At 36.6% G+C, this 26,441-nt stretch overlaps 1 protein-coding gene and 1 non-coding gene across 2 annotated transcripts; both read left to right on the plus strand.

Moving 5' to 3' along the window:
- The first annotated feature begins 278 nt into the window (after nucleotides 1–278).
- LOC146929426 ((R,S)-reticuline 7-O-methyltransferase-like) lies at nucleotides 279–5,685 on the plus strand. The gene is made up of 3 exons (XM_085701359.1): nucleotides 279–403; nucleotides 4,207–4,971; nucleotides 5,107–5,685. Exons 1-3 carry the CDS (start codon nucleotides 359–361, stop codon nucleotides 5,404–5,406), a joined length of 1,110 nt encoding a protein of 369 aa, XP_085557485.1. The 5' UTR covers nucleotides 279–358; the 3' UTR covers nucleotides 5,407–5,685.
- A 12,797-nt stretch (nucleotides 5,686–18,482) lies between these two features.
- LOC146929427 (small nucleolar RNA R71) lies at nucleotides 18,483–18,588 on the plus strand. Its single transcript, XR_015009230.1, has one exon. It is a non-coding gene; the product is annotated as a small nucleolar RNA R71 (small nucleolar RNA).
- The last annotated feature ends 7,853 nt before the right edge of the window (nucleotides 18,589–26,441 follow it).

Here is a 26,441-nt window from a genome sequence, read left to right on the forward strand (position 1 = left end):
CTTTAGAAAATGCATTTATCGACATCAATGTTGCTTTGAAAGACACACTACATTTTAGTGCAGAACCAAACTGTAGTGGTAAAGGAGAACATAGACTTTAATGGTTATCATCTCCACCACACACTCATCAATCACATTATGATATTACTTCAATAATGCACATGGTTGTGAATCTCAACCACACTCCATCTGCCACGTTTTTGAACTTTAGCAATCAACCACATATTTCATCACACCTTATCGTCTTTATTAACCATTGAATTTGCAACTTGCAAACCAATCCAACACACCTGAATTGGAACCAAAACAAAGGCTTTCTTCCCTCACCCCTCACTTGAATTACACAATTCCAAAGAACATGGAGACTGTTCTTTCCAAACACTCACCACCTTCTGCCTTCAAGGTGCGTAGATATAGATACAGATATAGATCAACGCATGCACTATTATTATGATTTAACACATAAATAATTAATCTTACTAGTTAATTTCTATAATATTAAGACTTGAAACTGAGTTCTGTGCATCTCTATTTGCCTACTTAGTCTTGTTTAAATTTGAATAGACCATGACAATATGCAACGTTTTTTTTATGCATTCATTTTATTGAAGAAACCAGATACATTTCTAATTTTTTTACTGTGTTATTTAAGTGATGTTCCAGTCTGGCTTTTATGGCCACTGGACCAATACTAACCCTGCCTTCCCAGTTTGTATAATGTTCAGTTTGGATAGGACTAAGGAGTTTGGGAAACTCATCAGGAAATGGAATCTTTTTTTTCCAACTGTGGCTGTAATTAATTCATTGAGCTTATTTTTTTTTTTTTTATTATGTAACATAGTAATTGCAAAATTTCTTTCATGCAAGGGTATAATAATTAGTGTTGAGATTGTGGTTTTTGTATTAACTAGAACTGTTCACATCTTTATGTAAACTACATATGTGTAAGGTCTACAATAAATCTTGATTGGTATGTTTTTTATATTCAAAATTGAATTATAAAATTGGACAACAGGTACATAATTAATCACAAATGGCTCCACTTATGTGGTTTGGAGACACACTAATGGATCATATGGACAGTACATCAAACATGTCTCACATTTTTGAGTTTTTTGAATTGTGACACATTATGATTCAAGAAATTGTCAACTCTATGTATAAATGTCCATGAAAATTGCCTTTTTAACGTCTAAAACTTGCTAAAAACACATGTAAAATACTAAAATGTCCTCAACTGTAGTTAACTACCGCTGACTTATAACTAGTAAATTGGCGGTAGTTAACTATCGCTGGATTTTTTTAGTCTTTTTCATGTATTTCTAGGAAACATTCAATGTCAGAAAAGCAACAGTCAATGTCCATCCACACGTGATATGAAAAATGGATGAGTAAAGAATCATGACCACAATGTTTAACATTTTTTTGTGACAAAACCACTATGTCTAACTGATGAAAAACATAAAAAAGAGAATTTAGTTATTTTACTTAATGGACTAAAAATAATTTTAAACAAATTATGTTATCTTGCTAATATTTTTTATACATGTTTGTTTAATCAAGACAACACTTACCTCTGATCCATGTAGACAATTCTACTTAATGAGATACAACTTGATTTGATTGTTGTTTAATTAAGCCAACACTATCTTTAATTAAGATAAAACTTACCCTATTTTTTTCTTCTTTCTTTTTAATATATGTATTTTAAGAAGTTTCATTTTATTTTTTTTTTTGAAAAAAAGAAGCTTTAATTTTTTATAAATTACTTTTTTTTTTCTTATAAGTGATTATTTGAAAAAGGTCATTAAATTTATTTTGAAAAAAAAAACTTAATAGGTCTTTAGTCTCTAAACTTTTACTTTTTACCCTTTTTTTTACTGAGGTTAAAGTTAAAATTTTACCATTGAGTTAGCACCACAATTGTCTAATGTGCACAAGTACAATACTCATGCACTATCGACAAGTGTCTTTTTCACGTTTAGATCAATAAGTCTCTCTTTCGACCAAAAAAAAAGATCAATAAGTCTCAACATATATAATTTGATTTAATGGTGCGACATGTTGATCGAAAGATAGAAACTAACTTGTACAACATATAATTAGCTAGTTTCATATATTAAATTCATAACATTTGTTTACATGTTTATGCAGTAAAAAGAATAATTAAATATTAATGTTCTTTTAAAAAAAATATATGATATAATATCTCTCTTCAAACTCTATAATCACATCCTACAAGATCCTCTAATTTTTTTTTATCAAATTTTAACTAAACTTTTAACTTCTAAAATCTTAATTACTATTTTGTATACGAAATCAATCATAACCCTCAAATTTTTGAGACAAAACGAAGTAGTTAACATAACAAGAAGTTGATATTTTTTTTTTTTTTTGAATATAAACTTTCATTAAAAAAGGAGAGATAACAAGATCACATTTGCTAAACTTTGAAAAAAGAGAAACTTAATCCAAATTAGAAAAGTAAAAGTCTAACTAAACCTGATTTTTAAATAATGATGACTATATTTTCAAATTGACACTAATTCTCTCTGGATCATGCATCGTGAATTTTTCTGTTGTAAGATTTAATATTTTCCAAAATAGGTTCGTTTTTTCTCTTTCAAAATCAAAACTAAACATAATTTTGTCTACCACAATGGGTTTGATATTAGTTATACTATGGTATAATTTTATGGCAACAATGAAATATTATTTTGAATGAATCATAATTTGTTCCAGATTATTGTATATAATACTTGTCTCATTAGCATGTTTGATTAACCGGTTATAATCTTCTTTTTCTTTTACAAAATCGTGGCGAAAATATCACATACTAAATATAGTAAATGCAGAATTGCATAATCAAGCATGTCAAATATTTCAACAACCTTTTATCATATGTATTTTATTTTTCCTCAAAAAAAAAAAAATCATATGTATTTTATTTATCTAGCTGAGGTTCGTGTTCATGGCTTACTAATGTTGTGCGTCGCAGGATGAGATAGTGCACCCAAACCCATATGACATTATCTAAATTATCATATTCTTATTAGATTTTAGGCTTAATTGAATTTTCATCATCTTATTTTCAACCACTCATGGATTTTATCTCCCTATTTTTAAATCCACCCGTTTTGGTCCCTCCCACTTATTTATAAACTAAAGAAAGATGATGCGACATATTTTGAATGACGTGACATACAACCCGATGAAATGGAATGATCAATATCGACGAACTTGCAAGAAAACTCTTTAAAAACTTCAAATTCAACTTTAGAAATTATTCATTCTTGTAATTTAATTAATGACATGTAAATAATTTATCAATTGGAGGATTCTGCATCATTAGATTCTATGTTATTTTTTATTAAAACATGTAAAATCACCATTGTTTAGTCTAAAAATTTGAGCAACGAACCAAAATTGGTGAATTTTAAAATAGAAAGATCAATATTCCACGACGAGGTAAAAATAGGGGGATAAAAAATGTAGTTAACCTATATTTTATCATTATAGACCGTTTTTTTATCATAAATTAATAATGAAAAAAGAAACCTTATAAAAAATGGTGAAATATTGTTGATATAACACTTTATTTTCCACACTCTTAAAAAAAAAATTCCACACTTACTATTTTATTGATGAAATTATTAGTAGACTCACTAAAAACTTTCTCTTTCTAACACTCTATCTAAACATCATTATCTTATTTGATAAAATTCATATGAGTCCACCACTATATGTGGGACTCATAGTCATTTCCGAAATGACCCACAATAATGTGTTAGAAAGATAGTGTTCTAAGCATTCTTATCGTTTACATTTCACTTTGGAGACATCAAGAAAAGGACACAAATAACTATTTTATTTTTGAAGTTTCATTCCTATCTCAATTACATAAAAATAATGATTTCATGCATCAAACGCAACTGCATCTTCTCTCTATAAATTAAAAAGATGTAGCCTTTAATAGTTATTATTGCTCAATTTTGCAAACAAAGGGGAATAAACAGTGTCTGGCTAGAGTAGCAGATATAAAATACATAAACATTGATAATATCTTTAGGTGTTTGCCTAGGTCAAAGATTCCTATTATGTTGGATTCGCAAATACAAAATTAATTATAAAAATATAAGTAAATTTTAATATGGTTAGTTAATTTTTTAGTCCATCCTATTATTAATCAAGTTTTATATTGACCAGGGTGTGAGCAAGGAAGAAGAAGAATCATTGCTTGGACAAATTGAAATATGGAAATACATGACACAATTCACAGACTCTTTTGCTCTAAAAGCTGTCGTGGAGCTACGCATAGCCGATATTATAGACCGTTATGGCAAACCACTATCCTTAACTCAAATTGTGCAGAATCTTGAAGATGCACCTTCCCCTGATTCCACTCTACTTTTAAGAGTAATGAGAGTCATGGTTCGTAGAAAGATTTTCAGTGCAGAAAAATCAGAAACCGGGGAAATTCTCTACGGCTTGACACGTGCATCAAAATGGATCCTACAAGACACAAAAATGACATTGGCACCAATGTTGTTGCTAGAGAATCACCCTTTTCATTTGAACCCTGCTAACTTTATTAGTGAAATTATAAAAGAAGGCACAAAAAATGGCACTGCTTTCTTTAGGTGCCATGGTCATGAACAATTTGAAATGACGGGGTTGGACTCAAAATACAATGACTTGTTCAACCAAGGTATGGTTTGCACCGCTAGAATTGTGTCGAGGGCTGTTATTGCTGGATACAAAGACGGGTTTAACCAAATTAAGTCTTTGGTTGATGTTGGCGGGGGTATCGGAGGATCTCTTTCCGAGATTGTTAGAGCTTATCCTCACATTCAAGCTATTAACTTTGATTTGCCTCATGTGGTTTCAACCGCCCCTAATTTTGATGGTATCACCCATGTTGGAGGAGACATGTTTGTGTCCGTTCCTAGCGCTGATGCTATTTACATGAAGGTATAATGCTAAACATATATATTGTTTCTTTTCAAATTTATTGTGCATTTGGTTTATACACATGAATTTAATTATAATGGTGACACTCTTCGAAATATGGCTTTAAAATTGACCTTATCTTTGGGTGAATGGCAGTGGATTCTTCATGACTGGAGCGACGACCATTGCATAAAGATATTGAAGAATTGTAGAAAGGCAATACCAGAGAAAACAGGAAAAGTGATCATTGTGGATCATGTATTGGACCCAGAAGGAAATGAACCATTTACCGACACTGGGATAGCATTTGACATGATGTTGCTTGCTCACAACGCTGGTGGTAAAGAAAGAACTGAAGAGAACTGGAAATACTTATTCAACGAGACAGGATTCCCTCGTTACAACATCATCAAAATCAATGCTCTCCCATGCATCATTGAGGCATTCCCAGTCTAAATTCATGGAAGATGATGAGTTTGTTGGTTTATGATGATGATTTCGTATGTGTTGTGTTGTGTGGCTTTACTTGGAGTTTTGTTATCTAAGGCAAATACTCCTTTTGTGTATCATAATTTGAATAAAAATGCTGCTCACCACCTAGAGCTAGCTATGATTCATGCATGGGGGGAGGCTTTTGGTCCCATCAGCAGATCAGATAGCAGAGTGTTGTGTGAGTGTTAAGAATCTATTGTTCACTTGTTCATGAGTTTGATGAATTATAATTTGTGTTCCACATTTTCTTCCCTTTTTCCTCTTCTAAAATTCATTTAACTTCAAAATGAGAGCAATATAAACTTAAAGAAATTGGGTCATGGGAAATTTATTATTAATTAAATTGACACTAATACACTGCTGAGGCTATTTGAACTTTGTTCCTAAACAACCGAGTTTTCAAAAAAAAAAAAAAAAAAAACTCTAAACAAATTAATTAAAGTTCTATAACATGAAGGTGTATTACATAAAGAAATCCAAAATCCTCTAAGCCAAAGTGATAGTAGGTTCTACGACTATCAATCAATTCAAGCTATGCTATAAGTAAAGGAAATAAAAATGACATAAAGAGAAAATAAGATAAACAATGCAACTAGGTTTTTCATAGCCTCATGTGTTGGAAGATACAAACTTAAATACCTAGGTCATTCCCTCCTCTCATGGGTTGGTTCTACTAGCAGGGTCGTTCCTAGAGTTTTCAAGACCTTAGACATAATATATATGAGAAAGGGCCCTCTTACATAATACGTTATAAATTTTTGTTGCTCATTATTGTGATTTTATTAGCTCTTCATTTCATTTTTTTTTTTTTTTGCTTTTCACTACCAAATAAATATTTTTTTTAGGCATGATCTGAAAATAAATCAAATACTCCTTAGACATCAAAACAAAATAAAATATCGGAGGCGTAGAGAACAATAGGACCTGTGAAGTAAACTAAAATTTTAGCACCTAAAAAATAGAGACTGAAATTTTAGCATCTAAGAAAGTTGGCATTACTATATTAAAAAATAGAGACTGAAATTTTAGCTCTTAAGAAATTTTAACTATATTGATTGAAAATTTTTCAATCCTTTCGATCAATTCAAAAAAGTTGACATTACTATATTGATATAATTAATTTTTTAGAACCTTTGAAAGACAAGATTAAGATTGATTTCTCTAGTAAGTCCATTTTCAACTAAAATATAATTTGTTTTGTTATAAAATTACCCCAATTTTTTGGATAATAAATATCACCAATATTTTTAATATTAGCGAGGCACATTATTAGGAACAAAGGGCCCAAAAAAATATCACTAATTTCTTCGATGTTAATTTTTTTTGCACATTATAAAGAAAAACAAAATTATAGCGAGGATGTATATAGAAATATTTGTGTTAAAAGGGGGTATATATAGCATACCGCACAAAAATGGAATAAAACATTAGCAAGCTTCAGCCCAACCCTTCATCGTTGTGAATATTTGGGGCATTTCTTTGAACTTTGCTATATACACCCCTAATCAACCAAATTTTTCTATATACACCTTCCACCATAAAAACATTTTTAAGACCCCCTACCGGCATGGGCCCTAGGCTGTCGCACCCCCGGCCTATGCCTAGGGCCGACCCTGTCTGCTAAATGGGCCTATAGCCATTTTATGATGTTAGATATTTATGATTTGATTGATTTGTTAGATGTTGATTAGAGTAGAATTGATTGAATTGTGTTACGAAATGTTAGGAATTTTTAGGTATTGTTAGAAATTGTTAGGAATTTGTGGTAGAATTTTTAGGATTAGAGTAAGTTTTGATCTGATGTTTCCATTGTGTAGATATGGTCCCAGTAACTCGGCAATGCTGCTCAATTAAAAAAAGAGGGTGAGAAGAAGAAACAAATTCGAGTGTAACATGGTACAGAATCGAATGTGATGGTTCCATTAAAAAAAACAATTCGATGGTGCCGGTGTACAATCACTCCAGGTTGAGGAGGAGCGGAAGGACTAGCTACTTTGGTCCTCAACCAAAAGCAGATGCCCTAGGGACTGTCGAGGACAACCCAATTAACTTATGTGACGAGGAAGATGATTAAATATAATGAGTTGTAATGTCTAATTGTTCTGGATGTTTTTTTTTATGTTTTTTTTTGATATGCTGCTCATTTTGGTTTACATTTTGGTACTTTGAATAAAATTGCGTATTGAATAATTTCAATTAAAGTTGTGTTGATAACACGCAAAATACATTGTCTAAATAGTTTAATTTTATTTATTTTAGGGTCGTTTATTGTGTTTTGTATGTCTTCTGGCTAGTATTTCGCTGTGTTTCAGGTAACGAGGGTGTCAAAGGTAAAAGAACCAATAAGGAGGTGAAAAGAGCAACTTGAGTTAGTCAACGATGGTCAGCCCATCACCATGGCTAATGACATCATGCTGATGTCACACTCAAGTGAGAACAAAGAAAGAGTCACGCTTCACTCCAGGCTTCCGAGTCTCCGAGTGTTATCAGATTCAATCCTAATCTTCATCCCACAACTTTAGGCTCAAGCAAGGATGTTTTGGTTACAGATTGAGTGCTATAAAAAGAGGCTCAGCTGATGAGAAGAAGGCTGTCACGTTTTTTAGCTCTTGGTTTTAAGAATTCTGAAAACTTGTTTCCTAGCTGCCGTATTTTAGTTCTGAAATGATATTTTCTTTTCAATAGCAAATTTTCAATTGTCCCTTTTGTTATTTGCTTTCAAGTTACTGTCAGTAATTTAATTCACAAGTGATTAGTCCCTTTATTTCAATTTGCACGTTACTGTTCCTAAGCATAGCTTTTCCCTGTATTTTCTTTTCATTAATTAACGTTGATGCTTGTTCACTTTCATTCATATTGGTGCTTGCTTCACTGTTGCCGTGCCACTTTCATTTATATTGCTTGTTTCACTTGCCGTGGCCACATGTTTGTGCCTAGTTATTATTATTTGTTTGTTTAGTCCATTGTTTTGCAGCACGTTTCCTTACATAGCAGTTTGCATCGAATTGTTCGAGGGAATTTATACTCAATTAAAGTGGCCAGATTTTTACAGGTATAATTCATTTCTTTTTAGCATGAATCAATTAATAGTTTGTATGCTTAATATAATTATGCGCGAGTAGTCTCATTTGAGTCCAAAACGAGGTTTCGTCGTACCGACGGAACTCATGTAAATTACGCGCCTCTTTTAGTGTAACGAGAATTTAAACAATTGTTTTGAAAAATTCTGTTTTGTAATTGTTAAAAATCTACTACGAAAGTAGAGATACCGAGATATCGTTTACGTATCGAAAGAGCGAAAACGATATCCGACTTAGAAGAGTATCAAATTTTTAATAGAAAAGGTTAAAGCGAAAGCATTTCTTTTCTTTTAATTAAGAGTTTATTGAATTTCGAAAAAGGAATTTTTTAGGCCTGTAATTATACGCTACGAAAGTAGGTTGTTACGCGTTTAAAAATTCCGACAACGTGTTGCGAAAGCAAACATTGTCTCTTGTTTGATAAATTCTACAAGAAGCTTTAATTATCTCGTTACCATTTAATTAGCGCAACAATTTACTTGAGTGACGGAAGTTGACGGTAACCGTCGTTTTGGTCTCTACTCGTCTATTGATAGATCTCTGGCAAGTGCACCAAATACTATCGAAGTAGTAAAAATATCGATCCCACGAGGACTGTTTTTAGTCTCAATAATTCAACTACGTTGTATTTTAGGATGTATAAAGGTTATTTTGATTTGCCACTAGGCAGTAGATTGGTTTGATTGCATAAAAGTAATTGCTAAAAATAAATTGGTTTTCAAGAATAAGAGAGAGATGAGTTTAGGTCTTTCGAATCATCTATGTTCCCCTAATTGTTATGTTGCACCTATTCGTATGAATGATCTTCTAATCCCACGATAGTTAACAAAATAGTCCTAATCAATCCCTTGAGTTAGGACCCTCTTCTTAAACTACAGCCCCTAATCCCTTAGGTGGTCTAATAATCTTTGAAGGTTTAAAGCACGTTAACCTAATATCACTAATAAACGATTATCCATTCCTAGACTAACCATGTTTATTAGAACAATTCAATAGGTCTAAGTAGAAAGCTATGGTCAGTAGTCATTCATTCTCACAAAATCATATTTATATTTGATCAGGATATAAAAAGCATTAAGAACAATTGAATTGAATAAAGACTAGAATATCATTCACAATAAATAGAGTTTCACAACATAATATCTCAATTAGGGTTACAACGAATCATCTCAGACCTAACCTCTAATGGATTTAGCTACTCATAATAGTGTTTACAAATAACATAATCATTAGAGGTAATAAAACATACACAAAGTGGTTGGAAGATGAAGAAATCGTCCTCCTGGTCTTCCTTGCAGTTGCAAAATCGCACTTGGCTCTCTAGAATTCGTAACCCTTGTTTTTGGAATAGACTTCAGCATAAATAGGCACAGAAAATCGCCCAAATCGTGTCACGTTTTAAGTGAATCGTGACACGTTTTTACCTTCTGGAGCAAGAAACTGAATTAGGGCTTCACCAAATCGTGTCACGTTTTACCAATCGTGACACGTTTTCATAATGTCGAACCAAACCTTTCTGAAGCTCTTAAATCGTGTCACGTTTCTGATAAATCGTGACACGTTTTCTTTCTTTGTATTTTCTTCAGTTTTTCTGCTCTTTTGCTGCATAAGTCTCCTTGTGAACTCCATTTTTGTGCTAAAATACATATAAAATTACGTAATGACAAGATGTCATCACAACCCCAAACTTAAACCATTCCTTGTCCTCAAGGAATTTACTTGCAAAGCTGACAATTGACAGTGAAATAACAATTACCTATTCAAGCAGTAGTACCCAAAAGTTCAACACCTTACTAGCTAATGATGAGCTAGTTTGACTTGTATGCATCCACCAATTCACAACTCCACGCAAATATTTGAAATAGGGTTCTACCAGTCGACATGCAGATCTACATATTACCATACGCTTGAAAAGTTTCTAAACATCAATCAAAGTCAATATCATTACACACTTTTGAGGTCTTTAGGGTTATAACGGGGCTTAGGTGAAAGGTGGGACATATTTGGATAAGTAGGCTACACAAAATTAGAGTTAGGCATTCCTACAGAAGTTAAAGAACAAATTCAATCCTACGATCATTCACCTCGTGGAATAACAATCAATGCAAAGGTACTAGAGAATATTTATAACTTTTAGGGACAATCGAGTTTGAAGTTACTCGCATGTTTCAAAGTTTGGTCCCTTTTTCATCATTCATTTCATCTTTTTTTTTTTTTCATACATCAATTTTTGAATGTATTTTTGCATTTTGCATGACAATTCTTTTTCTTTTTGTTCTCTTATTCTCTAGTACCCCCACCCCAAACTTAATTGGTTGCAAATTCCAATAGCAACCCCAAACTTAATTTTAAGCAACATTCTACAATGCCTAACTCAGAAAAACAATAAGGGACAAGTCCTAAAAGTCTCTAAGTTTGTAATGTAGTTTGTCATCGAACAAAAAGTTCTAATCCTACCGGCTCAAAGGGGCTAAGAAAAGGATAAAGTTTAACAATTATAGTCAGGGTAGGCTTCAAAAGGCTCACAGGACCAAGCACTTTTGCCTCAGTGTGTAATTAACAAAGACCAATCAATAATAGAGAAACAATGCAAGTTCTAGAAATGTAGTTGCATGGAAAACTAAGCTAAATATAAGTAAATTGAAAAACAAAATATGGCAATGAACCTTATGGCTGAGATTTCTGGGAGTATGTGACTACCTAGCAACGCCGTACACTTCGCCTTTGAAAACCAAGTCACTCCTCCTTTTGAACTTTTGGAATACCACTTGAACAACTATTTGTTATCAAACTGTAAAAAGTCAACTAAACAAACAAATTCATCAATAATAAACAAGTGCAGGAATAATTACATAAACGGGGGGAATAAAACCGAGTTAAACTTAATTAAAAGCAATTAAAATTGTTCGAACATAAAATTAAAGTTACATAACCAAAGTGCTGAAACAAAAACAGAAAAATAAAAATAGGTGGGCCATCAGTAGCCCACTCAATCCTGCATCTGGTCCTCCGGAATCCAAGTGTTGGGGTCCTCCTCTGCATAGGTATCCTCCCCAAAGTGCTGCCTAGACTGAGCTCCACCAGCAGCAAAGTCAGCTCGGATCTCCTGCTCTCTATCCTGAGCTCGACCTCTGGTGACATCAAAGTAGTGGTCCATAGCCTCCTCGGACCCATCAAAGCGCTCGAAAGACCCAGTCATCTTCCTCCTGTTGAGGCAAACCGCCTCAGTGAACTCCTGACCAAACCTCGGACGGTTCCAATACTCCTGATCTGACACCTCATTCATCCAGTTGGCATGGCCGAACATGTAGTCCAGCATCATAGGATGAATAGGTGCATAGGCACCCTGCTGGCTGCTCCCCTCTCCAGCAAAAGTCTGACTCTGAGGTGGTGGCTGTGGCTGTTGTGGTGGTGGCGGCTGTGGCTGTCCTGCTGCTGCTGCCTCGGCACCCATGATAGTCTGCATGCGGTCATGATAATCCTTGACAAAGCTATCCATGTAAGTGTCGGTGATGGGCTTCATCATTGCTGCACTCAAATCATTAGCAAACAAATCGCACTCCTCCTCCTCACAAAGCCAATTGATAAGGCTCAAATGAGGGAGTGCCTTCTTGGTACCTGAAGCAAACATATAGATATTGTCGGCAATTAACTCACCAACATTGATGGGTGCACCATCAAGAATAGCAGACAGCGTCAACAAGCGGGGCAGCGGAATCTCTGAAGTACAAGAGGTGCCCTCAATAGTTTGCACCACAAAAGATGCCCACGCCTTTGCATGGGGCTTGAAGTCAGCCCTCAACAGCATATGTGACCCTCCATGCCACTTAGCACCTTCAACACAAATCTGCATTAGCAACTCCTCCCACCTTTCATCATCCCAATTCTTGCACTCCTCCATCCTCCTCTTCACATCACAAATCTCCGGTGGCACAATCTCCAGCAACTGATTAATCCTTTCCGGGCTATAGTCTATCTCCTTCCCCCTCACATAGGACACATACTTCCTCCCCATATACCTAGCATTGGAATAGAATTCTATCCCAATGGTTTTGTTGGCCTGCTCGAAAATCATACTAACAAGGGACTCCCACCCTCTCTCAGTGATCACTTGATGGAATTCAGGGTTGGAGATGAGTTTGGTGAAATCAAAACCTCTCTCCGGGATCACCCTATAGCCTCGGATGTCCTTGAAACGGTCACGGGCAGCAGTATTATAAAATCGGTGGTTGATGGACGGTGGGGGTGCGGTGTTAGGGCTAGGTTTGACAGGTTGTTTGCGTTTGGGGGCTATTTTGGCCTTTTTGGCTGGTTGGGATGTGGCTTGGGACTTGCCTTTGTTGCGGGTCTCAACCATGGTTAAGGTTAGGGTTTGGAGAAAAATGGATATTAGGGTTAGGGTTGGAGTGGAGAGGATTGAGATGTTGGATTTGGTTTGTTTGTGGGTGAAGATGAAGGTTAATGGTGATGGTTTGATGATTGGAAGATGAAAAGATGAAGATTTTTGGTAGAAAAGGGTTAGAAAATCGTAGGTTAGGGTTCTGGGAAAATTTTGGCAGAGTTTGGCTACTTTTGGAAGTGAATGGAATGAAAATCGTGTTGGATATATTTATAGGCTGGGAAAATCGTGCCACGTTTGGCCAAAAACGTGTCACGATTTTGTTTTGTAACGGTTAAATTTTTGAAACTGCTAAAATCGTGTCACGTTTGGGCTAAACGTGTCACGATTTTTCATTTTTGAAAATTTTCTTGCCCAGAAATCGTGTCACGTTTTGGCCAACGTGTCACGATTTCCAATTGTCGAATTGCACCAGTTTGAGACTTAGAAAAATATTTAGGTGCCAAAATTCGTGTCACGATTTCAGCATCGTGACACGTTTTCTGGAAATGTCGAATGGCACCCTTTTTTTACTTAGAAAAATTTCTGAGAGGAGCTTCAGAGGGGGGCAAATCGTGTCACGTTTGGCCCAAAACGTGTCACGATTTGCACAGTATTGGAAAACAAAAAATTTTCTTCCTCTATTCGTTTCAGCAAAAATCTTTTTGTATTTTTGAATATTTGAAAGCAATAAAAAAGGAAATAAGAAATACTACCTGAAATCTAAATGTGGGTTGCCTCCCACCAAGCGCTTCTTTACCGTCACTAGCTTGACTCATGACGACCCCTAAGGATCATTCAAAATAAGTCCTACCCTTGCCTTCGGTAGGTCGCCACCCAGATATGGTTTAACTCTTTGCCCATTTACCTTGAAACTTCGGTCACCTTCAGGTGTCATCAACTCGACAGCTCCATGAGGTGACACACTTTTCACCAAGAACGGTCCAGACCACTTTGACTTGAGCTTTCCAGGAAACAGTTTCAACCTGGAATTATACAACAAAACTAATTGCCCACAGTTAATATCCCTAGACACTAAGTTTTTGTCATGATACCTTTTAGTCCTGGCTTTATAAATGAGCGCATTTTCATATGCTCTAAGCCTCATCTCCTCCAGTTCATTAAGTTTCAAGAGTCTTTTCTTACCAGCGGCTTCTTGATCAAAGTTTAAGGTCTTAATGGCCTAGTACGCCTTATGTTCTAGCTCAACTGGTAGATGACATGCCTTTCCATAGACTAACTGATAGGGTGAGAGCCCGAGGTGAGTCTTAAAGGCAGTCCTATATGCCCATAGTGCGTCATCTAATTTTTTAGACCAGTCCTTCCTATTTGACGCAACTGTTTTCTCTAAGATTTGTTTCAGCTGACGGTTTGAAACCTCTGCTTGACCACTTGTTTGTGGGTGGTAGGGAGTTGCAACTTTGTGCTTTATGTTATACTTTTTGAGATAATTTTCAAGAAAATTATTGCAAAAGTGCTTCCCCCCATCACTGATCAAGACTCTAGGTGTTCCAAACCTAGTGAAAATGTTTTTATGCAGGAAGTTAACAACTGTCTTAGCATCATTAGCAACACAAGGTATCGCTTCAACCCATTTAGTGACATAATCAACACAGACAAGAATATGAAGAAAAGAGTAAGAGGAAGGGAAAGGTCCCATAAAGTCGATGCCCCAACAATCAAATGGTTCAACTTCGATGATTCCTGATAGGGGCATCTCATTCCTCTTAGAGATGTTACCTGTCCTTTGGCATTTGTCACAATGTGCAACAAAGTCGTGGCAATCTTTGAAAAGGGTGGGCCACCAGAATCCACTTTGCAAAATTTTTGCCGCGGTTCTTTCTCCACTATGGTGGCCCCCATAAGCTGAGCTATGGCAGTGCCACATGATACTATGAGCTTCCTTACCTGCAACACAACGTCTTATCAAACCGTCAGTTCCTATCTTAAACAGATACGGGTCATCCCACAAGTAGTGGTTTGCATCCTTGAAGAATTTTTTTCTCTGAGGATAGGTCATATCATCAGGAACTATGTTACCGGCCTTAAAGTTCGCAATGTCAGCAAACCAAGGCCTTTCTCCAATAGCAAACAGTTGTTCATCAGGAAATTCGGCCTTGATGGCCTTCTCTTTGTTTGTCACCTCATCATTTTCCAGCCTTGATAGATGATCAGCTACTACGTTCTCTACTCCTTTCTTGTCACGAATCTCAAGATCGAATTCTTGTAGCAAAAGGATCCACCTCAACAGCCGAGGCTTTGAATCCCCTTTGGTCAAGAGATATTTAAGAGCTGCATGATCTGTAAAAACAATGACTTTGGAGCCTATTAGATAAGAACGAAACTTTTCCAATGCAAAAATTACCGCAAGCAACTCTTTTTCAGTTGTGGAATAGTTAATTTGATTCTCATTTAAAACCTTGCTTGCATAGTAAATTGCATGGAAAAACTTGTTCTTGCGTTGGCCTAGAACTGCACCAACAGCATAATCACTTGCATCACACATAAGTTCAAATGGTACATCCCAATCGGGTGCAATGATTATTGGTGCAGTTACCAACTTGTTTTTAATCAAAGAAAAAGCATTCAAACATTCATCATCAAAATTAAATTCAGTTTCTTTGACCAAGAGGTTACAGAGGGGCTTGGAAATTTTTGAAAAATCTTTTATAAAACGCCGATAGAAACCAGCATGCCCCAAGAAACTTCTTATTCCCTTAACATTAACAGGTGGAGGGAGCTTCTCTATAACCTCTATTTTAGCTTGGTCCACCTCTATGCCCTTCGCACTTATTTTATGCCCCAAAACTATACCTTCGGTCACCATAAAGTGACATTTTTCCCAGTTTAAAACAAGGTTAGTTTCGGTGCATCGTTTAAGGACAGCATCTAGGTGAAATAAGCATTGATCAAAAGACTTACCAAACACAGAAAAGTCGTCCATAAATACCTCAATATTCTTCTCTATCATGTCAGAGAAGATGGAGAGCATACACCTTTGAAAGGTCGCCGGCGCATTACACAGCCCAAAGGGCATCCTCCTATAAGCAAATATACCAAATGGACAAGTGAAGGCTGTCTTCTCTTGATCTTCTGGAGCTACCGCAATCTGATTGTACCCCGAATACCCATCCAAAAAGCAATAAAAGGCTTGGCCAGCCAACCTCTCAATCATTTGGTCCATGAATGGCAAAGGGAAATGATCCTTCCTTGTTGCGGTGTTCAACCTCCGGTAGTCTATACACATCCTCCAACCAGTAACAGTACGGGTGGGTATTAATTCATTTTTTTCATTAGCCACCACCGTCATTCCACCTTTCTTTGGTACCACGTGGACCGGACTTACCCATGAGCTATCAGAGATAGGGTAGATCATACCTGCATCTAGTAACTTCAGCACCTCTTTCTTTACCACTTCCTTCATTGTTGGGTTAAGTCTCCTTTGAGGTTGAACCACCGGTTTGTATTCAGCCTCCATGTGTATTTTATGCATGCAATAAGCTGGACTAATACCCTTCAAATCAGAAATGTTCCACCCCAAAGCTCCTTGATTGTCTCTTAACACCCTCATTAATTTTTCTTCTTCCAAAGGTGTCAAGGTATTGCTGATGATTACTGGTTTAGAGGCATCCTTAGTGAGAAAAACATATTTCAAGTGAGAAGGGAGTTCTTTTAATTCTGGATTTTTCTCTCCTTCTCCACTCAAAATAGGAGCATCCATAGAGTGCTTACCCATTAATTCTTCTATTTTTACCGGACCCAACTCTTGCTTGCTTGCTGCTAGTTGCTTCACACAATCACTTACTTCAAGATCTTCATCATGCTCACAACTCTCTATAGAATTTACAATTGCTCTTTCAAGAGGTTGTGGTGGTTGAGGTTCACGAGAGTTGTCTTCTACTATTTCTTCAACAACATCAATCCGGTAACACTTGGGATTTTCCTCTCGGTGTTTCATTGCTTCGAAGATATTGAACACCACTTGCTCATTATGGAACCTCAACATTAGCTCTCCCATCTCAACATCAATCAAAGCACGACCAGTTGCAAGGAAAGGTCTTCCTAAAATGAGTGGCATATCTTCATCTTCAGCCATGTCTAAGATCACAAAGTCTGCTGGAAACACAAGATCATTAACTTTGACTAGCACATCTTCAAGTATGCCAACAGGATAAGAGATTGACCGATCAGCTAAAGTAATGGTCATTCTTGTTGGTTTTGGCTCCCCACACTTGAGCTTCTTCATCATTGAAAGAGGCATCAGGTTGATACTTGCTCCTAGATCACATAAAGCTCTTCCAATGTCTACCGGTCCAATGGAACAAGGGATAGTAAAAGCACCAGGATCTTTCAGCTTAGGTGGTAGCTTCTTTTGAAGAATGGCGCTACAATTCTCGGAAAGAGAAATATTTTCATCATCTTTAGGCTTTCTTCTTCCCGTTAGCAAATCTTTCATGAACTTGGCATACAAAGGCATTTGATCAAGAGCCTCACTGAAAGGGATATTTACTTGAAGTTGTGAGACAAGTTGCATGAACTTCTTGAATTGTCCTTCCTCCTTCTTTTTCTTCTTCTCTAGATGAGGGTAAGGAAGCTTCACATATGATGGAATAATTTGTGGCTTGTCTCCATCTTTCAAGATTTGACTCTTTGACTTCCTCAAGATTGAGTTTTCATCTATCAATTTCTCACTTTTATCTCCCTCTATTTTTTTCTTCTTTTCATTTTCAACTACTCCATGATCATTTTTTTCAACTACATCGTTCTCCTCCACCTCAACTACTTCATCAACCTTCTTTGGAGCTTTTGGAACTAAAGGTGTCAAAACCTTTTTGCTCCTCAATTCAATAGCATTACAAGACTCATTCTTAGGGTTATCTTTAGTGTTACCTGAGAATCCGCCTTTACTTTGTTCAGCCAATTGCTTAGCTAATTGCCCCAGTTGAGTTTCAAGCATCTTCCTAGAAGCTTCATTGTTCTTTCTTTCAGCTTCTTGACTCTTTTTCATCTCTTCAAAGTTGCCTTGAGTCATCTTCATGAAGTTCATCATAGTTTCTTCAAGAGCTGATGGCTTCCTTTGTTGTTGTTGAGGAGGAGTAAGCATCTGAGAATTCAAAGCATTGTTATTTGAGTAGCTTAGATTTGGATGCTTATTAATGCCTGAATTGTAGTACTGATTTTGCCTTTGATAACCTCCCATGAAGTTAGCTTCTTCACTTGATCCTTCCGGAACGCATTCACCGTTGGGATGTTCTTCACCACATAAGTCGCACTTGATTGCAGCTACTTGTTGTTGTTTATGAGCCAAAGTGAACCCTTGAAACTCCTTAGTTAGAGCTTCAATTTGTTTGTTCATAGCTGCTTGGTTAGCAAGGATAGCAGTTTGTTCACTCACACCAAACACTCCTATTTCCTTCTTCTTAGCTTCAGCACGATACTCATTTCCAGCCATGTTTTCTATCAAAGCTTGGACTTCATGATCAGTTTTGCTCTTGAGACTACCTCCCGCGGAAGCATCTAAGAACATTCTAGTGTTTGGTGTTACCCCCTCAGTGAAGATTTGGAGGTATTGCTTCTCGGTGAACTCATGATTAGGGCATCTCTTAAGAAGCAAATTGAATCGCTCCCAAGCATCATACAATGATTCACCTTCTCCTTGCTTGAAGTTAGAGATCTCCATCTTCTTTTCCCAATACTTAGACATAGGGAAATACTTCTCCAAGAACTTCAGCTCTAACTCTTCCCATGTTTGGACAGTCCCGTTTGGAATTGTTAGCAACCAATCTTTTGCTCTTCCCGTCAAAGTGAAAGGGAACAGCCTTAGTTTCTTCTGTGCTTCAGTCACGGTGGCTGGTTGCACACAAAACTCGCAGGTTTCAGCAAAGCGGCTCAAGTGTTCATGAGGACTCATAGCTTCAGTCCCATCGAATTGCTTGTCCCTCAAACCGTTGAGGACAGTTGTCTTGATGTCGAAAGCTACGGGGTTAGCTGGTTGAAAAGTGTGGGTCAGTTGACCGCGATGAGTGGCTAACCCGTAGTCTCCAAGCTTAGGTCTTGGTGGTACAACTCCTTCCCCTTCCATAGTTGCAGATTTAGGAGAAGAGATTGTTTCAGATTCACTTGAGAATTGCTCCGGTACTTGTTCTCGAACACCCGGTGGAACGGATTGAGCTAACCTTTGCGATCCGACAGCTTTCCGAAGTGCTCTAGCAGTTCTTTCAATTTCCGGATCGTACTCTAAGTCGTCCGAGCTCTGTTTACCTCGCATAAACAGCAAAATACCTTAGTAGCACTGCACAACGCAAAGTAATCAAGTGAATATGAAAACAGAAAAATAAAAAATTAAAAACAGAAAAATTAAATTGCAAAAACCCTAAATTATAACGTAATTGCCTTGTTGAAATAATTCAACAGTCCCCGGCAACGGCGCCAAAAACTTGATAGATCTCTGGCAAGTGCACCAAATACTATCGAAGTAGTAAAAATATCGATCCCACGAGGACTGTTTTTAGTCTCAATAATTCAACTACGTTGTATTTTAGGATGTATAAAGGTTATTTTGATTTGCCACTAGGCAGTAGATTGGTTTGATTGCATAAAAGTAATTGCTAAAAATAAATTGGTTTTCAAGAATAAGAGAGAGATGAGTTTAGGTCTTTCGAATCATCTATGTTCCCCTAATTGTTATGTTGCACCTATTCGTATGAATGATCTTCTAATCCCACGATAGTTAACAAAATAGTCCTAATCAATCCCTTGAGTTAGGACCCTCTTCTTAAACTACAGCCCCTAATCCCTTAGGTGGTCTAATAATCTTTGAAGGTTTAAAGCACGTTAACCTAATATCACTAATAAACGATTATCCATTCCTAGACTAACCATGTTTATTAGAACAATTCAATAGGTCTAAGTAGAAAGCTATGGTCAGTAGTCATTCATTCTCACAAAATCATATTTATATTTGATCAGGATATAAAAAGCATTAAGAACAATTGAATTGAATAAAGACTAGAATATCATTCACAATAAATAGAGTTTCACAACATAATATCTCAATTAGGGTTACAACGAATCATCTCAGACCTAACCTCTAATGGATTTAGCTACTCATAATAGTGTTTACAAATAACATAATCATTAGAGGTAATAAAACATACACAAAGTGGTTGGAAGATGAAGAAATCGTCCTCCTGGTCTTCCTTGCAGTTGCAAAATCGCACTTGGCTCTCTAGAATTCGTAACCCTTGTTTTTGGAATAGACTTCAGCATAAATAGGCACAGAAAATCGCCCAAATCGTGTCACGTTTTAAGTGAATCGTGACACGTTTTTACCTTCTGGAGCAAGAAACTGAATTAGGGCTTCACCAAATCGTGTCACGTTTTACCAATCGTGACACGTTTTCATAATGTCGAACCAAACCTTTCTGAAGCTCTTAAATCGTGTCACGTTTCTGATAAATCGTGACACGTTTTCTTTCTTTGTATTTTCTTCAGTTTTTCTGCTCTTTTGCTGCATAAGTCTCCTTGTGAACTCCATTTTTGTGCTAAAATACATATAAAATTACGTAATGACAAGATGTCATCATCTATTAATTAATTAAAACCTATTTTATTCCGCACAAAATCCAAAATATTTTGATTTCGCCTCAGATAAACACAGTAACAACGAACTTCGGTAGTTGTTAAATTGGTCTCTGTGGATACGATACCTTTTATACTAAAACCGACATAGTCGTACACTTGCGGCCCTGTCAAGTTGTGTATTGAATAAATTTGATTAAAGTTGCATATTGAATAAATTCGAATAAAGTTGCACCAATACACAAAATCAATTAAAAAAATACACAATTTTATATGGTTTTTGTTCTGGACCGGTCAAAGACCTAGGCCAATTGCCTAGGCCCAATAATAAAACCAAACCCAAATACTACGTTTGGCAATTTACTCGCCACACACCTCTTCTCAGCGGGGGGGGGTGCTCGGAGCATCTGAGACCAGTTCAAACGAACTGCAACGTCTCTTTCCCACGTTCCCGCGAATATCTCATCGATGATTACACTTCCCCTGATTTCGTAACCGTCAGACACACGTGTGCCATTCCAACGGCTCTACATTCACCCACCTCTATAAAAAGGAGGCTGCAATGTAGAATCTCTTTCACTCTCAAACCCCCCATTCAGAACCTCTACTGACTTGAGCGTCGGAGTGTCTGTAGGTACACACCCCCCTTTGTTCCAACGCTCAACAAAAGTATTCCACCACCTTGCAACTACCGCATTAAAGAAGCACCGACAGCCACCTTCTGATCAGGTACGATCAGTGGCGCCGTCTGTGGGGAATAACAAGCTATCTCCGTTTTTTACCAACAAAACCAAAACTTTTCATATAAAAACCATGGCTGCCAACGGTGCTTCACTACACCTCCTAGGAGTGAGCACAAAATCCGAACCTGTCCACCAACCGATATATCTGAGTCACCCGCGGGTCCATCGGGCGGGTTAAAAAGGGTCTCGGGTGAAGAAAGACTAAAAAATAGGGTCTATGTGGGTTTATACAGTCATGTCCGGTTTTTACAAATCCAAAACCGTGTAAATCGAACCTGACCAACCTAAATAAAATTTACTCCACAAAGACTAATCCATTATACACATCTATATCTGTCAACGCCTCTTTTCTCCCTGTTCAACATTTTTCTTCTATTTCTCTAAATTCGAATTTCATCTCTCTCTCTCTCTCTCTCTCTCTCTCTCTCTCTCTCTTGCGATTGCATTAACATAGATCTCTCCTTTTTGCATTCCTGTTGTGTTAGAGCACCTACTACATCCAGGCATCTTATGTTGATTTACTATGTAGTTCTACTTAAAATGCAAACTCTTCTTTAGATTTAGCCATGATCTACTCATAGATCCATATATGTCCAAGTCTCAGGTGCAATATTTTAATTATGAACACGTGATATTGGGAACAAGAAAAACAATGATAACCGATCTCTTTCTTTTTCTTGTTAAATTTTTTATAGCGTGATATGTTAATGATTGATATGATACTTTGAACTATGACCTTTTTCTTATTAATTTATTGATGAAAGTTTTGTTAAAAAAATAGCCAGATAAATTTGAAATGAATAAAAAAATATTGGAGAAATAACCGAATCAACCCACCCGAACAAACCGAGACCCGTCCAAACCGAAACCCGCACAAACCATATTAATTTGTGGGCGGAATTGGGTCTTTAAATTGAATGCTCGGTTTCATTCATCTTGCCGAGTTCAGGCCCGAACCCGACCGATGCTCTAACCTAACGCCTTTAGAGCCTAGTCCAACGCCCTCATTGTGACGGACAAACAACCTCTCCTTCTCCTGCACCTAGCCCACAGAGGGAAACCACTCCAACGAGTGTCCATCTAGCGGTTCCAACGCAGGAGAAGACACCTTTTAGTCCTCCACAACCTAACGAAGTGGCTGACAATTCCACTCCCACGGAGTCATGGATCAGCTACTTACTTGCACAATTAAACATCAAATGACATTAGCAGAGGAGCAAAGTCGACGCATTGCTGAACTTGAGTAGTCAAAGAAGCAGCTGATCCACCTGCGCAACACTCATTCCCCACAACATTACAGAAGAGGAAGGAGCCCCTGCTTGTCTAGATCCAGATCTCCCAGACGTTCCGTCAGCGTGAGATCTCCTAGCCGAGGCCGACGGTCACCAAGAAGGAGGTCACCAAGACGATCCCTGCCTAGACAATCTCCTCCAAAAAGTCCCCACCAAGGTGGAACAGACGCTCTTGGTCCACCTCCTCTTTAAGTTCTGATGACGAACGTGATGCCCGAGGCGTTCGTTATGCTTACGGCCTTTTCACTCGGCGCATCCTATAACAGCCCGATTTTTCGCTAGATTTATTTTATTATTTATTGCGTGTATTATATGTGCTCTTATGTGATTATTTGCCTCTGTGTGTATTTTTGGTCGGGAATTGTGGAATTCGGTATTAGAAGTGTATTTTAGTCATTTTGGACTTAGGGGCATTTTGGTCATTTTGAGAGTAGGGGTAATTTTGTAATTTTGTTGAGGATTATTTTTAGTGCTTAGTGAGAGTTGTTATTTTACTAAGTGCTAGGGAGTTGTAGTAATTTATTTTATTACCGGTAGGTGACCGTTAGTATTACTTTTTACCGTTAAGTGAGTAGTAACATTTTGGGGTTAGAATAGAAATGGGTTAGGCCCATTAAGGTGTTGTGAGTTAAGCCCAATTAAATAGGACCTATATATACTCTTGTTAGTAGAGAAAATAGGTTTTCACCAACATTTGCAATTGAGATAGAGATAGAGAGAAAATAAGAGTTCAAGAGGAAGAACAAGAGAAAGGGGTTGGAGGCTAGAGCTAGAAGAGGAATTCACCATCTATGAGCTAAATTGAAGCTTGGGTTAGAGATTCTTGGTGCTATAGGTAAGAGTCACTCATAATTTCATAATTTTTTCTTCTTACCCATTTTTGTGAAATTGATGAATTGAATCTAATTGTTGTAAATTCGTGCATGATTGTTGTTGTTATGTTTGAGAACATGATTTGTATGATAATTGTGTTGTTGTTGTTGAATTTGTATATCAAAGTGGGTAAATATGAACATGGTATGTTTTTGTATGAAATTGATGAATGAAGTTGTGGTTGTTGAATTGTTGATGAAATCATGTTCAAATGTTGTTGTTGTTGTTTTAACATGAGTTGTTGATGAATTGATGCATTGGGTATCATGAATTTGTGAATTATGATGAGATTTGTTGTTGTTGTTGAAAGTTGTGAGAGTTTTGGTGAATTGGTGAATTTTGTTGAGTGAGTTGTTGGCTGAGTTTTTGGTGTTGTTGGGTGAGTTAGATTTAGTAGAATTTCTGTTTTCATGTTGTGATTATGTTAGTCGAGTCGTTTGGGAGAAAACGGGATTTTCGTGTGAAAATTCGAGTGTTAGCCATTTGAAAAATGAGTGTTGATGTGAGGTTTGGGAAAATGATTTTGGGATGGTTGAAACTTGAATTTTTCTGAAGATTATGATAGAGCTAAGTGTCAGGAGCGCGTAGGCGAAAACGGCATCGAAAATGGGTTAACGGTTTGAATTTCACGCGCAAAAACGTGAAAATTGGAAAATCTGATGCTGTCTGTCAGGCAGCCATCGTACTCCGATTTTTGGCATCGGACTACGATTTTGACCAGGTTTTGGAGTGTTTCGACACGAAAAAAATCGGACTACGATGGGTAGAAATCGGGCTACGATTTTGCCTGACCAGAGATATGATACACTTTGGGATACTTGGATTTGAGGTTTTTGGGCTAAAAATACCAATTTTGAGGGTGCTGGACTGTCATAACTCACCACGGCGAGTAACTACTCGCCACAACAAGTTAGACCTCCAAAACAGGGGGTTTACTCGCCCCTAACTCGCCACAGCGAGCAACTTCTCGCCTCCCCAGCAATTCACTCGCCATGGCGATTCGCGAGGCGGTTTTCTCCGTTGTATCTTCTTACAAAAGTGAACCCCTCAACCCAAGGTTTCATTTAACATATTTTGAAATGAATTTCTTGATTGTGAAACAAGTATTTAACTAATTAAGTAATGCATGGTATGTTAGAGAAGTTATAGGTGTAGAATCGGGTAACGAACTATATATTAAGTATGGGAATGAACATAGAGACTCGACATAGCTTGTCGAGAAATAGATAGTTAGGCATGAATTTTATTTATGCTAAGGCGTGAACGATTATCATCTTTTCGCACGTAAGATAAGCAAGTAAGTAAGACAAGAATCTTTTTATATGGTCAAGACCATTAAGTAAGAGTAGGTGTCGTGTCTTTTGTATTTCTTCCATGGGTGGATACAAGAGGTTCTCCAAGGGGGACGGGATAAGCCGTAAGGGACCCGCACGCCACTGAGGGAGTCCGATGTGCCTTAGCTAGGTAATTTTTCACCGGTAGTAAGGGATTAACTTTCGGGATTACTCCACCCGAAATTAATAGGTAAAATGAACTCAGATTTATTATTTGTTTGTTCGATGCTAACTTCTAACTTAATCATGTTTTTGGTTGTAATTGATGTTAGATATGTTTAAGTTTAAGAAGTAAAGTAAGTAAAGAAGTTACGACAATGACGAGTTAGGTTAAACCTAATCGTTCGATTTAGAGTCATGTCTTGAATTATAGTTCTTGATACATAGAGAGTATCTTGATATAGCGGTCTTAGACTTTCCCTTTGACCGCCATGACACGTATAGTGAAGCAAGACCTTTAGTAAGTTAAGAAGAACCTATGACGGATCCAGTAAGCACTACCGTCTAGAAGAGCAAGACCACACACGTATAATCAACCGGCAGGTTGTATCTTAGACACGTGATAACCGTAGGTTTTTCCCCAAAGGTTATCACTAGCATAGGGTTAGAAAGAACTCACTGAGGCATTATGTCTCATCCCCCTCATTATTTGTTTAGGTTTACAGGTTACTCGAGGAAAAGGTAAAGAAAAAGTCTTGGATTGATCTTGTTGTCATGGAGCCAGCCTGATGTGGATTAGAGATGCATATGTTACATTATGAGATGTGTTGTTACATACTTTGTATTTGTACTACGTTTAGCAAACTTTGGTGTAATAATGTAACATAACAAGTTTGGGATGTGAATGTATCTGAACACGCGACTTGATGTTGTTCTCTTTATTGTATAATTAATGTATCCAATATCAGTTTTAGCGCACATTTGAATATTCTAGACACTTTCAAATTGGGCGTTATATATATATATATATATATATATATATATATATATATATATATATATATATATATATATATATATATATATATACGAGTTTTGCTAGATGCCACCCATGAAGGTGCCTTTTAGCAATTCACACCTCAAGGTGTGATTTCCACTTTTTAGTTATAACTCTGCTAAAAGACACCTTCATAAAAATTAGTTGGTGTCTTTTAACAAATGCTCATAGAATAACTTGCTAAAAGACACCATCAAAAACGTGTCTTCTAGCAAAACTCATATATATATATATATATATATATATATATATATATATATATACACACACACACACACACACACATACAGAAGAATGCTAAACAGTGCCCTCAAAGCATTGGTTAAGCAACCAAAACAAGTACTCACTCCGGTCTTAAATGTAATAAAGTTTTCACTTTTTAGATTCATTCAATAAATGATGTATGTGATCTATAATATAGACCACATACATCATTTATTGAATGAATCTAAAAAGTGAAAACTTTCTTACATTTGAAACCGAAGGGAGTAAATTTTTATAAAAAGTTATATAATTATTACATTTTTTTTTGACAAAAGTAAACGATATTCATTCATTCAAATTGATAGAGTACATCGATACAATACAAATCCAAATTCATTAAAAACAAAAAGGATGAATCTATGAACAAACTCACATCATCCATGTTAATAGCATAAAACGGCAAAGTATCTATGCCTATAAATATGACTAATATGACTATATTCAAGTCTCCGGAATA

Source organism: Medicago sativa, chromosome 4, assembly GCF_051527215.1.
Source record: "Medicago sativa cultivar Bolivia chromosome 4, Bolivia_mono, whole genome shotgun sequence".
Lineage (NCBI taxonomy): Eukaryota > Viridiplantae > Streptophyta > Magnoliopsida > Fabales > Fabaceae > Medicago > Medicago sativa.

Coding starts and splice junctions, on each gene's coding strand:
- LOC146929426 (XM_085701359.1), top strand. CDS start 359: ATGGAGACTGTTCTTTCCAAACACTCACCACCTTCTGCCTTCAAG. Junction 404..4,206: donor CACCACCTTCTGCCTTCAAG/GTGCGTAGATAT, acceptor TATATTGACCAG/GGTGTGAGCAAGGAAGAAGA. Junction 4,972..5,106: donor CTGATGCTATTTACATGAAG/GTATAATGCTAA, acceptor GGTGAATGGCAG/TGGATTCTTCATGACTGGAG.